Raw genomic sequence first — 12,346 nt, 5'->3', positions numbered from 1 at the left:
GCCGAGTAATTTTAGATCTCTTCCTGAAGTTCAGTATTCTTGATGAATAAACACTGGTTTGTTGTATGCCTTGGGTGGAATTCCAGGGCACTGAAGTGCTTGCTTCTGACAGTTGTTCCCAGGTTTGTATTTGCTTTTTGGGGAGAGAGTCTTTCTGACCTCCTCACTCCTTCACGCTGGAAATCTGTAATGTCTTTTACTACACAATTCACCCTTTCAACAACTATATTTCTTGAACACCCACAACAGGGCTGATTCTTTCTTAGCCACTGAGGACTGAACAGGTGTAAGCTCAGCCCTCCTAGATTTTACTTAACCAGCAAAAAAACCAATTAGGTTATTTCCAGTAGTGAAAAGTGCTATAAATAGTGACTTTCACTAAGCACCTGCTATGCGCCAGGTCCTGGCACTTCCCATTTTACCGACAAGGACACTGGGAAACAGCGGATGCCGGCTGCTGCTCCCTGAGAAATCATCTGGCCACACAAAGTGCCCCCACATAGTAGGCATTCATTAAACATTAGTCAGTAGTTTTATTTCTTCTGCAGATGGTGACCTCACCTACAGAGGTCCAGCTCCTGCTAGAGAGCCCGGCAGTCACTGCCACCAGGGAAGAGGTCTTCTGACCGGAAGGCAAGGGGCGGCCCGTGCCGTGGTCCTGGTGGGGAGCCCCATTCTCCAGGAGCAGGTGGAGGAGCCCCGAGGGCCCCACCCTGCTTGGACTTTCCAGAGCCCTCACCTCACCCCCAAACGCCTGCGGCCAGAGCAACCACGCGGGCACCGTGACAGCAACAGCCCCTGGGTTAGAGCAGCACCAGGCCCCTCCCGTCCGGTCTTCACGGAACACCTGTCAGGAAGGTGCTGTCACCACCCCAATCCTGGCGGGAGGGGATGGGGCTGGGGAACAGCCGGGACCCGAACCCCAGGCCCAAGCCTTGCCCCCCAGCCTTGGGAGCCCATGGCCATCAGCCATCCTGCCCCTTCCGCAGTGCAGACATCCTGCGTGTGGCCATCTCCAGCCCGCCCGACGATTTTCCTGTCACCGCTTCCCGGGTGGCTGGAGGCTCATATGCTGCGAACCGACCCTGCGCCCAGCCTGCCCACCCTGAGCCCTGCAGGAGCCTCCAAGCACACGGGCCATCACCCCCTGGGGCCAGCGGAAGGGAAGGGCTGACCTCTCCTGAGCTTGGCCCCCGTCCCAGACCCCGTCACCACCCACCCTAAAGACGGAGCAGCCCCTGCCCAGGCCTCGCGGGTCACCATTGGCCGCCGGGGTTTGGGAACCTGCACGAGCCTGTGTTTCCCCAAGGCTGGAGCCACACCCGGGGGTGGCCAGGAAGACAAGGGCCCTGAGGTGGACCCAGCGCCTCCGAGGACACCAGATGAGGGTGCAGGCCCTCTGGGGGTCATCCCGTGCCATCTACGCATGGGCTGGGGTGGACCAGATGGAGGCCGAGACCCCTCACCCCTTTCCCCGTTCTAACCAGGACGTGCCCCCATCTGCTCCGGGTCGCTGATGCCAGCTGTGGGGAGTGACTGGCGGAGCCCCACCTTCCTGGCTTAGTAAATGCAGCCTTTACACATTCGCTTTTAAAAAAACAAACAAAACAAACCCTCTTTTTGGATTATCTGATCTTGAAGTCGTTAGTGAGGTTGAGAGTGAGGCGGACAGGGGCAGGCTGGCCCAGCAGGCTGCTGGAGGGTGGCCTGGGGAGGTGGGAGACGCCGCCACCAGGGCTCCTCCAGGGAAGGCCTCCCCGCCCGGCCAGGAGTGGTCAGCACACGGCCCCCACCGCCCCTCCTTCAGGGTCGGCCTGGGCCGCAGAGCCGCCACACCCCCCAGGCTCACTTCCCCCGCTGGCTGCCTGGGGCCTGACCCAGGTCACCCTGACGGTCTCTCCTCACTCTGGGGCTCCCCGTGGGACCGCCGCAGCCCCACTGGGCAGCCACCTGAGCTGACACCACCCCTCGCCCAGTCCTGCATCCTCCCGGCTCCCCCCACAGGTGCAGGTCACCAACACACATCCTGCACCCCAACCTCTGCCTCAGCAGCTGCTCCCAAGACACTCCTACAGGAGGGAATCCCAGACAGGAAGTGGCCACAGCGGGTCACAGCCGCGTGCCCTGCCGGCCCAGGGTCCCAAACCCTGGCGGCCAAGGGTGACCCCAGGGCACGGCTGGCCTTGCCCTCAGCCGCGGAGGCACAGGCTTCACGGGCTCTGCCCAGCGAGGGGGTCACGTGGCCTGGTCAGGCTAAGGAGGGCCCTGCTGGCCGAAGCCAGAGAACCGGGGTGGAGAGAATGGAACGGAGTTGAGGGCCACCAAGCTCTGAATGTGGAAGAGGGAGCAACAGCCCCCAGGAAGTCTCAGCTCCGAGCTGGGCAGGGCGCAGCCAGAGAACCCCTCCCGGTACTTGTCCCCCCTCCCCGAACCCTCCTCCCCAGCTGCCCAGGCCTGAGCCGGGCCCAGGGAGCCCCAGGGAGGCGGCAGCCTGGGCCCCACGGGGAACAGGTGGGGGTGTGGCTGTGTCGGGGCCGTCCCAGGGGCACTGTTTGTGAGCCGCGCGGAGGAGACGCTGTGGAGGCCCCGGGGGCGGGATGGCCCAGGCTGCGAGGCCGGCACAGAATGACAAAGGTGCCACATGCTCTCCCCCACCCCATCCCTGGGGAGCCCCTGGGACAGCTCATCTTCTGCTCCCCTCCAGGAGGTAGAACCCGACTTCAACCTCCCCATACCCACAGCCCAGTGCACCAGGGCTCTCTCCAGCCCCAGGGCCTTTGCACCTCCCTGCACTAGTGCTGAGACAGCACGTCCTCAGCCTCTGGGGACTGAGCCCGGAGAGGGCGGGGGCTACTGATCACTGTCCCTGGCACACCTGGCCTTGCACTGCCTGCCTCGCCCGCGGGTTACCCATGGCTCTGGATGGCTGGAAGCCACAGCAGCAAGGCCAGCACCAGCCTCCCTCCCCGAGCCCCTCCCAGCAGAAGCCCTGGTGGCCCTCCTGCCCCTAAGCTGACCCTGTTCTCCAGAGCAGCCCCCAAGTCTCAGCTCTCTCTGCTCAGACCCTGCCATGGGATGGCTCTACCCCAGGGGTCCCAATCCATCTGGCCTCCCACTTCTCACACTGCTGCTCCGCCCTCCCCCGGGAGTACTTGGCGTGCGTCCTGGGCCCCCGGCATGGCACCAACCCTCATTCCCCCAGCTGCGTCCCCTCCTGAGTGACCACCAGGTCCAGGATTTGGACAGGGCACCTCGCCAAACCCTACCCCCCCTCCTGACCATATGAGCGGTCCATGGCCCTGGGCAGGCCCCTCATGCTGACCTCCCCAGCTTCGGGCCCTGGCACCCCAGTCCTGTTGGAGGCATGCATGAGGGGCACCCCACGAGATGCCCACACACTCAGCCGCCAACCACAGGGACACGGGAGTTCACAGAAGGGGCAGAGAGCCCTGTGGCTGAGGGTCCTTCAGAGCGAGACACGCCTGGGTCTTGCCAGAACATTCCATCCTCCTGGTGTCGACTGCACCGACCAATCTGCCCTGTCAGTAACCCCTCAGGCCTGGCTGCCTCTCCCACTGCAGGTCCTGCCACTGGCCCCCCACCCCGTCCAAGGCCAGCAGCCCCCCTGCTCTTACCCGGCAGCTCTGAGCGCTGCGCCCTCCCCAGCTCCCCCTCAGCTGAAGCCTGACAACCCCTCTCCTGTCCTCCCTCACCGAGTGGGGACCCTCCTTCTGGGCTGGCCCCTCTGCTGGAAGGGGCGCCTACCTGACTCACCACCACTCCCCGTGCCCGGCCGAGCCATTTGCACACAGTAGGTGCTCAGCCAACCCGAGCACTGGGTGAACAGAACAGCACACGGTCCAGTCAGGGCCCCCGTCTCACTCAGAGACCCCTGTCTGCGCCCCTGCCTGGCTCCTGTGTCCCTACCACAAACCCACGAAGGCGGTGCCCTCATCCTCAGTTTCCCCAGCACGCGGCCAGAGCTGGCACCCGCCACCTTCGCAAACCACACAACACCCAACCCAATCATGCTTCGAGCTCACCGGGGGCTGCCCCCCACTTGGGGACGGCCCCGATGCTGCCAGCTTCCAACCGGTGGTGTGTCTCAGGGGAGGGCAGGAGGGGTAGACATGTGCAACCGGGCAAGTCGGTGGGCTGGGGTGAGGGCGCTCTGTTGCCCATCCCAGGCAAACACGTGGTCAGGAGCTGGCAGCAGAGCTGAGACCAGAGGGGAGAGGCTGCCCCGCACAGTGGGCAGCTCCGTGAGGCCCTGAGCAGAGCTGATGGCCAGAGCCCACATGGACCCAAGTGGCCAATAACCCAGCAACAGGGCCCTGGTACATTTGATCCATGACCAGGCTCAGGGTTTGGTGAGCATGGGAGGAGTGGGGGATGGCAAATGGCCCTTAAGAATTAAATTTGATTTGCAGTAAAGTCACCATCCAGAATTAATGCCCTGGAGGAGGACAGGAAGACGGCCAGGCCGTGCCTGTGGTGACCCTGGGAAGCCAAGGTCTCTGGCTGTGAAGGGAGGTTGGGGTGAGGGCTTGGGGGGCCACGCGCCTCTCCTTCAGGGTCTTGTCTCACGGGTATGAGCAATCCAGCTGACCCTCTCTGTGAACCACGGTTATCTTGGAAGCCCATGAAAGATGCGGCTGGATGGGTGGCAGGGAGAGATGCTGGAACCGTCCTTTTCCCAGTGACCAGCAGGGGCCCAGTCCATGGGGACACCAGGAAGAGATGGGGGAGGCCGAGAAGGAATGAGAGTCACCTGGGCCAGGTAGCTGCACCTCCTCCAGGATCCCCTGGCCACACTGCGACCCAAGCCAGGTCGCAGTTAGGAGGTCAGCAGCTTTGGCCGCCACCAAGCCCAATAAAGGGTCACATCCAGGGGCAGCAAGGCCACTCCCCTCCTGGGGCCTCAGTTTCTCCGTCTCCTGAGTGAGAAGTTGGACTGAGGTTCAGGAATCCTGGAGGGGTCCTTGAGGGGGTGTCAGGATATAGAGGGCCCAGCCCAGGGGGTTATGGGATCTTCCTGATGGCCCCCCACCGAAGCTGCCACAGATCTCCTGAGGCCCTCCCAGCCACCAGGGGCGAGACTGCCCAGCCAGGGCCTAGTGCCAAAGAGCCAGGGAGAGGACAGGGGGACTTCCCCTCCCTACAGAGGGAGGCTGGGGGTCGGGGGTGGGGGAAGGCTGATTTCCACACTGGAAAGGAAGTCCTCCTCCCGGTTGAAGAGCCAGGGTGTGGCAGGGCCCAGGCCCTGCACGGAACATTCTGGGGCTGCCCAAAACTGGGGGCCTCGCCTCCAGCTACTGGAGACATCCCCAAACAGAGGTCTTTACCCCACCCACTGACATAAGCTTCCCCCTCTGCCTGCCCTCCTTTCCTCTCTCCCTCCTCCCCCACCCATGCCTTGCAAGCAGCTGGATGCAAGCTGGAGCTGAGAACAGGGAGTGGGTTCCAGAGCCCCCAGAGCTGTGAGGGAGACATGGGTGGGCTCCCCGGCTTCCCACCTGCAATGAAGTCCCTGAAGGGCTGGAAAGCTAGAGGCAGACAGCTCGTTCTGGGTGGCACCCAGGCCGACAGCTGGGGGAGGGCACCCGCTGGCGGGGGGCCCACGTCTGGTTGAGCAGATGTCCCCCCAATATGGGTGAGAGTGGGGAGTGCCCCATCCTGAGCAGAGAAGGCCAGAGCAGAGGGGCACTGTGAGGGCTGGGCCTGCTGGGCTCAGCCCAGGACTGGGGGCAGCGGCAGAAACAGACCGGAACTGCAGGGGCCACCGTCCGGCACCCCCGCCGCCTCCGCGGAGCTGGAAAGGTGGAGTCAGGCTGGACCAGCAGCAGGCCTGGGTCCAAAAGGATGGCCAGGGCCCGGGAAGGTGGGACGAGAGGTGGGAGGGAGAGAGGCCCTGCTCTACGACTGGGGCAGCGGTTATTTAACCACCCCAAGCCCAGGCCAGGCCGGCATGCGCTGCCCGAGCAGCCCAGGTCAGACGGACACTGCAGGACTGGACTTCCTCCAAGGACGGCCAGCTAGGGCCAGGCCACTGAGGCGGGGCAGGGCAGGGCAGGGCGGGGCGGGGCCAGGCTGAGCTCGGGGCGGGCCCTAGTAGGCCTCGCAGGGGTCCTGGGCGGAACTGGAGCCTAGCAGGGGCGGGGCCTCGCCGGGGCTGGGGCGGTGCCGGGATCGGGGCGGGGCTCGCAGGGCGCGGGGCGGTGCCGCCATATAAGGGGGCGCGTCCGCGCGTGCGCGCCCGGCGCGTCTGGGTCGTGGAGCCGTCGGCCGCGGTTCCCTGTGCAGATGGGCTCGGTGGCCTAGCGCCCCGGTCCCCGCCCTCCGTGATCGAGCCCGAGGCCCGCGAGGGGTCGCCGCCGAGGTGAGGGACCGGGCAGCGCGTGGGTGGGGTCTAGCAGCCCGAATAGGAGCGACGGCTGGCGGGGCGGACCGCCCGGCGTCTGGGTGGACCGAAGGGCGCGGGTAGGGAGGGGGCGGCGGGCAGGGCCCGGGGCGCGGAGCTGGCAGCGCGCTGGCTGCAGGCAGGGCCGCTTCCCGGAGCCCCAGGCCGGCGGCCCCGCGCACAAAGCGCCTTTGTTGTCCCGCGCGACCTGTTCGGGCTGGTTAGAGCCGCCCGCGCGGAGAGGGCGGTCCCGGAGTTCCGGAGCCCCGCCTCGGCTCGGTAAACAAACCTGGCGTCCGCCCCTCCCGAGAGCCCACGCGGCTGACCGTGGGGTCCGGGTGGGGAGTACCCTTCGCGAGAGGCAGCGGTGACCGAAGGGGCTCCCCGACCCCCGCGTGCGCAGGTTTCCACCAGCCCACAAGCAAGAGCATGGCAGCCATCCCCTCCAGCGGCTCGCTCGTGGCCACCCACGACTACTACCGGCGTAAGTAAGCCCCTTGCCCGCCCCGCCACCAAGTCTGACCCGGGCTCCCCCACCCAGCTTGTGTCAGCTCCAGTTCCTCGAGAATCCGTATCCGAGTGGGGAGTGAGCGGCTAAGGACCCCTGGCACCGGCCCTGTGCTGGGGGCTCAGTGCCCTGTGGAGCTGACCTGGCCTCTTCTCTCCAGGCCGCCTGGGCTCCACTTCCAGTAACAGCTCCTGCGGAAGTGCCGAGTACCCTGGGGAAGGCATCCCCCGCCACCCCGGTGAGCACAGGTCCACCCCTGGCTGTCCCCAGGGGACTGACTGGAGGGGGTGGGCAGCAGCACCCTGACCTCACTTTGCTTCTCTCAGGTCTCCCCAGAGCTGACCCGGGACACTGGTGGGCCAGCTTCTTTTTCGGGAAGTCCACTCTCCCGTTCATGGCCACAGTGTTGGAGTAGGGGCCGGGGGGGGGGGGGGGGCAGGTGGTAGCAGCCTCTGACCACGTGCTCTCTTCCAGCTCAGAACCAGCCCAGGCCTCCACCGGCATGATCACCTGTGACCTGGCTCGGGAAGCCGTGGGGAAGCAGCAGCCTGGCCAGGCCAACTCCAGGCCCCCGTCCTGAGCGGCCACCACCAGCTGCCGGGCGGGTTTCCTCCCCAGGCGCTGGGCTCATCAGAGCCCCCCTCCTTCCCCTCCCTGAGAGTGATCAGGCTGCAGCCAACACGAGCAGTTGGGTTTTTAACATCAAAACAGCAAAACACCAAAAAGGAAGTTGAGAGAACTCCACTCTTCACTATCCAAGCCACGTGAGAGCCTTCCCGGCACCCTCTAACCTGTGCCTTGCACCGAGTAGAAAATAAACTCCAAGCAGCCAGCAGCCACATGGTGTGTGTGTGAGCTCCATGCCACCCCCACCGCCGCGGGAGAAGTCACCAACCCCTCAAACTTCTCACTTCCTGGGCGATGGGGAGCTGGCCCTGCCCCCTGGGCCCTCCTGGGGTCCCTCCCTAGCGGGCCACCTCTGAGATCTGGCTCCGGTTCACGTGGGCAGACAGCTACGGTGAGTGTGGAGTCTTGTATCTGAGAAGAGGTGGGGTGCCTTGCTATCCTGGGGAGCCAGGGAGAGCAGGCAGTCCCAGGGCAGCCACTGAGGTCGGGGTCCTCTGAGTAAACCCGCCTCGGCGCCTGCTGCCGCGGCGGGAGACAGGGTCTCTGGCTTGGGTCCGGAGCCCTCAGACGCGGGGCCTGGCGCCCTCAACCTGGTGTGGAGCAGCTCACGCACACTGCTCTCTCCCACGTGCCTTCCAGTAAAGGCAGCGTCTCCTGTAGCCTCTTGTAAGGCACACTCTGGGCAGGGCCCCCGGCAGCCAAAACTTTAAGGGTGAGGGGAAGGGGGTGTGGGAGGCTCTAGCGGGGCCCCACCCGGGGCAGCCCAGCTTTGGGCAGAGTCCTACTTGGGAGCTCTGTGTGTGGCTGGGGAGTGGTCTCATCCTCTGCTGGCCTCCTGGGGGCAGGCGTGGGGGGTAGGCTGGTGGCGTCCACATGCCTCAGTGGCCGGCAGAGACTGACCGGGGCTTGGGGGTCAGGAGAGGGCAGTTCACTGAGGGAGCGGTGTGAGGGCGGGGGCCTAGAGGGGTGGTCTCCACTGGTTAGCGGGCTGGGCTCAGCTGGCCACCCCGCCCCAGCTCCGTTCTAAATCACGGGAGTCAGGAGTCCATCCCAAGGCATTTGGGTGGCTCGTGGCCCCCAAAGGCTGCACCTTCTGTCCTGCCTGCCCACAGTGTGTCCAGGCACGGTTAGCCTGACCCCCACCCAGTTCTTTCAGTCACAGTGTCCAGAGTGGCCCCCAGACCCCCTGGTGGCAGCTGCCGTTTGCGCTGCATTTGTCAAGGCAGCTGGATAGGAACAGCAGCTGGCCTCAGGGAGCAGGCGTCAGTGCCCCTGTCTCCACAGAGGACTAGGGGGTCCACGCCCCCTTATATCCAGGTCTCAGGCAAGGCCAGAGGGCAAAGGGAGTGCAGCCAAAGCCTAGGTCCCCACTACGCACAGCCAGGGAAGCTCAGCCCTGGTCCTGACAGCTGGTGGGCTTTGGGTCAGGACCAGGGACAGGTCCACTCCCTTAGGAAGGAGGGGCGACCTGGCTCCTGGAGCCCCAGGGCAGGTGTTGGCTGTGGAGGTCCCAGCACTTTCCAGGAGCTGGTGTCAGGCGAAGGGGCAGGCCCAGCTCCTGGCTGCACTGGGCAACAGGCGGGCCCAGGGCTGCCCGAGCCCCTTCTCGGGAGTGTCCGGTTGATTCTGGGAGCTGTTGGTACCTTCAGCAAATCCTCAGTAAATCTGGGTCAGCCCACTCCCATGATCCGAGGTTGCTCAGGCCTCTCCCGAGGGCTGGCCTGGCCTTTAGGCAGTGGCAAGGAGGCAGCCGACTCAGAGCAGGTTCTCGTACCTTCTGAGGCTGGAGAGCTGTTCCCGCAGCCCTTTGAAGTGGGGCCTCTGCTCGGGGTCCCTGTGCCAGCACGAGAGCATCAGCTTGTGTGTGGTGGGTGGGCACTCCAGGGGGCAGGGCATGTGGTAGCCCGCCTCTACCCTCAGGAAGGTATGGACATGCCTGTGGCGGGCAGGACAAGAGGGGCTGTGGAGGCAGCGAGACCAGTGCCGTCCCCCCGCTCCCGCAGGAAGCCTTGGGTTGTGCCCTCGCCCTCTGCATCCCTGGCACTCACTTCTAACGCCCTCCCTCTGGATGGTGACGCCTGGAAGGCATCAGGCACCCAGTGAATGGTGCAGGGGCCGTGTCCAGGTGACGGCCCCCTCCCGCCTTGCCCGCAGTTGGCAACACTGGGTGCCCAGTACCTGGATAGGGCATCTGATCCCTGCTGAAAATCTCATGGAGAACCCCGAAGGACCAGATGTCAGATTTGATGGAGTAATGCCCTCAGGAGAGTGCCTCGGGAGCAGTCCACTTGTAAGGGATGCTGTGGTCATGGGAGAGGTAGACGTTCTTCTGCAATCAGAAACGCTGGGGGCGGGCCTGGGGGCCGCCTGCACCCTCCCTCCCCACAGCATGGACAGGCTCGGGGAGCCCAGTGCTTGGTGGGCAAGTGTGCGGTCGGGACCCACGCTGCGTCAGGGCTCCCTGGGACCCGTGCTGCCGGAGCTGAGCAGGCAGGACCCGCCCCAGATGCCAACAGGCCCCGCCCCAGAGGACCATAGTCGCAAAACCCAGCAGAGAGCTTCCCAGGACAAGGGGCAGAGTTTCTCTAGAAGTGAGCTGCAAGGAGACACCGGGAGGGGCGGTGGGTTAGCAGCCAAGCTGGCGTGACGCTGGGGTCCGCTTGAGGAGTACCCTGGAATGGCTGACACTTAGCTCTGGGGCATCACGATTAAAGGAACCCCTCAATTTCTCAGTGTGTGACTGTGAGTCCCGGAGGTGCTGGTATCACCTGCCTGCTGGGCCAGGCTGAGCATGGAAGCAGGACACTGGCCAAGGGCGAGTGAGGGTTGGGCCCGCTCCCCCCCAACGCCCTGCCGCCTGCACACCCTGCCCTGCTGTGCTGCCCACCCACTCAGCAGGGACTTCCCTGCCCCCAGCCTCTGGGTGCCCGAGCTGGCCCCATGTAGCTGTCCTCCTGGACTCATCCAAGTGCCTGCACCGCCCTCCCAGGAGCCTCCTGATCCCATTAAGACCCAGCTCCGGGGGCTTCCCTGGTGGCACAGTGCTTAAGAATCTGTCTGCCAATGCAGGGGACACGGGTTCGATCCCTGGTCCGGGAATATCCCACGTGCCGCGGAGCAACTAAGCCCGTGTGCCGCAACTACTGAGCCTGCGCTCTACAGCCCGCGAGCCACAACTACTGAGCCCACGTGCCACAACTACTGAAGCCTGCGTGCCTAGAGCCCATGCTCCGCAACAAGAGAAGCCACGGCAATAAGAAGCCTGTGCCCCACAACGAAGAGCAGCCCCTGCTCGCCGCAACTAGAGGAAGCTTGCGCGCAGCAACGAAGACCCAATGCAGCCAAAAATAAAATAATTTTTAAAAAAAAAAGACCCAGCTCGGGCCCCACAGCCCACATCTCACCTAAGGGCGGGAAGCCCACGGGAACCTCCAGCTCCCTGCACCCTCTGCTCTCCGCCCTCCCCTGGCCCTACCTTGACGAGCCTGCCCAGCCCGAAGTCCCCGGTTTTGCACATGTTGTTTCCCCCCACGAGGATGTTCCTGGCAGCCAGATCCCCGTGGATGTAATTATGCAATTCCAGGTAGCACACGCCCTCGGCCACCTGTGCTGCAATGCCCACCAGCTCCGAGATGGGCAGGGTTTTCTCATTGGAGTCTGCAGAGGCCAGGGGAGGCCAGCGTGAGTGGGGCCAGCCAGGGCCAAGTCCTCTCTGCAGACTTCTGCGCTCAGGGGTGGGGCTGGGACAAAGGGCAGATGGCCTGGTTTAAAATTGGAACTGTGGACCCACTGCAGCCCTTGTGGAGCGCTATTAGGTATCAGAGCTACCACAGTCCATACATACCCTTTGGAATTTCCTTCTGGGAATCCACACTGAAGCAATAGGAACTCAAAGACGTATGTACAGAGATGTTCATCACAGCATTATTTACACGGTTAAAAACCTCAAAAGGTTTCAACAACAGGTGCCTGAGTGGACGTGGCACATCCACGTGGTGGTGCACAGACCGTCAGGATTTCATTTCTGATGAACAATTAGTGATACAGGAAACTGCTGCAGTGATCAAGTGAAAAGCACTGCAAATGTTGCCGTATTAAAATATACCCCCCGGGGTGAGATAGGGAGGGTGGGAGGGAGACGCAAGGAGGAGGAGATATGGGGATATATGTATGCATATGGCTGATTCACTTTGTTATACAGCAGAAACTAACACAGCACTGTAAAGCAATTATACTCCAATAAAGATGTTAAAAATAAACAAAATAAAATATACCCCCCAGATACACACATATGCATACTGGATGTCATTTATCCTATGGTGCACATTTCTTCCCATTTCAGCGTCTCTGAAATTGGGCTGCATCTGCATACAATGGCGCCTCCACGAATTGGCTGCGATTGTCTGGTTTGGGTGTTCAATGAAACAACGGGGCTTGTTACAGATGATGTCTGTGCATCAATGAGATACGTGGTGTGTGAGCGTGTGTGCGCGAGTGTGGGTGTGTAAGCAGACAAACACCAGAAGGAGGGACAGCGCCTTCTAGGAAGAGAGAACAGCAGTGAGAACCAGGCCTGTGTGTTCCAGAAGTTGGGGTGGGGGGGGGGCAGGCCACGCCAAGCATTTGATTAAAATGGCCTCAGTTCACCGGAGGTGTAGGAATGATGAGTGGCTTTTCTTGTCTTTGTTCTTATCTGTATTTTGTCAAATTCCTGCAATGAACGGAAGGTACGTTTATCACAAGATATTTTAAATCCTTTCTTAAAACAGAAAAGGCTGATGAGCAATCCCAGGCTGTCTGGTGGATGGTAT

The 12,346-nt window shown here is 62.9% G+C and overlaps 2 protein-coding genes across 2 annotated transcripts in view; one reads left to right on the top strand and one right to left on the bottom strand.

Annotated features, from left to right (window-relative positions):
* Positions 1–6,829: 6,829 nt before the first annotated feature.
* Positions 6,830–7,488, top strand: PPDPF (pancreatic progenitor cell differentiation and proliferation factor). The gene is made up of 4 exons (XM_007462274.1): positions 6,830–6,884; positions 7,069–7,146; positions 7,235–7,319; positions 7,383–7,488. The coding sequence occupies exons 1-4, from the start codon at positions 6,830–6,832 to the stop codon at positions 7,486–7,488; spliced, it is 324 nt and encodes a 107-aa protein (XP_007462336.1).
* A 1,802-nt stretch (positions 7,489–9,290) lies between these two features.
* Positions 9,291–12,346, bottom strand: part of LOC103070657 (protein-tyrosine kinase 6) — a 16,163-nt gene continuing 13,107 nt past the window's right edge. Inside the window, 3 exon segments of the mRNA XM_082931244.1 lie at positions 9,291–9,471; positions 9,707–9,864; positions 11,011–11,192. Coding sequence (XP_082787370.1) covers positions 9,291–9,471; positions 9,707–9,864; positions 11,011–11,192 — 521 coding nt within the window.

Source organism: Lipotes vexillifer, unplaced genomic scaffold (assembly GCF_000442215.2).
Source record: "Lipotes vexillifer unplaced genomic scaffold, Lipotes_vexillifer_v1.1 scaffold1798, whole genome shotgun sequence".
Classification (NCBI taxonomy): Eukaryota; Metazoa; Chordata; class Mammalia; order Artiodactyla; family Lipotidae; genus Lipotes; species Lipotes vexillifer.
This window is presented reverse-complemented; position numbering and strand designations above follow the sequence as displayed.

Coding starts and splice junctions, on each gene's coding strand:
- PPDPF (XM_007462274.1), top strand. CDS start 6,830: ATGGCAGCCATCCCCTCCAGCGGCTCGCTCGTGGCCACCCACGACTAC. Junction 6,885..7,068: donor CACCCACGACTACTACCGGC/GTAAGTAAGCCC, acceptor TCTTCTCTCCAG/GCCGCCTGGGCTCCACTTCC. Junction 7,147..7,234: donor AGGCATCCCCCGCCACCCCG/GTGAGCACAGGT, acceptor TGCTTCTCTCAG/GTCTCCCCAGAGCTGACCCG.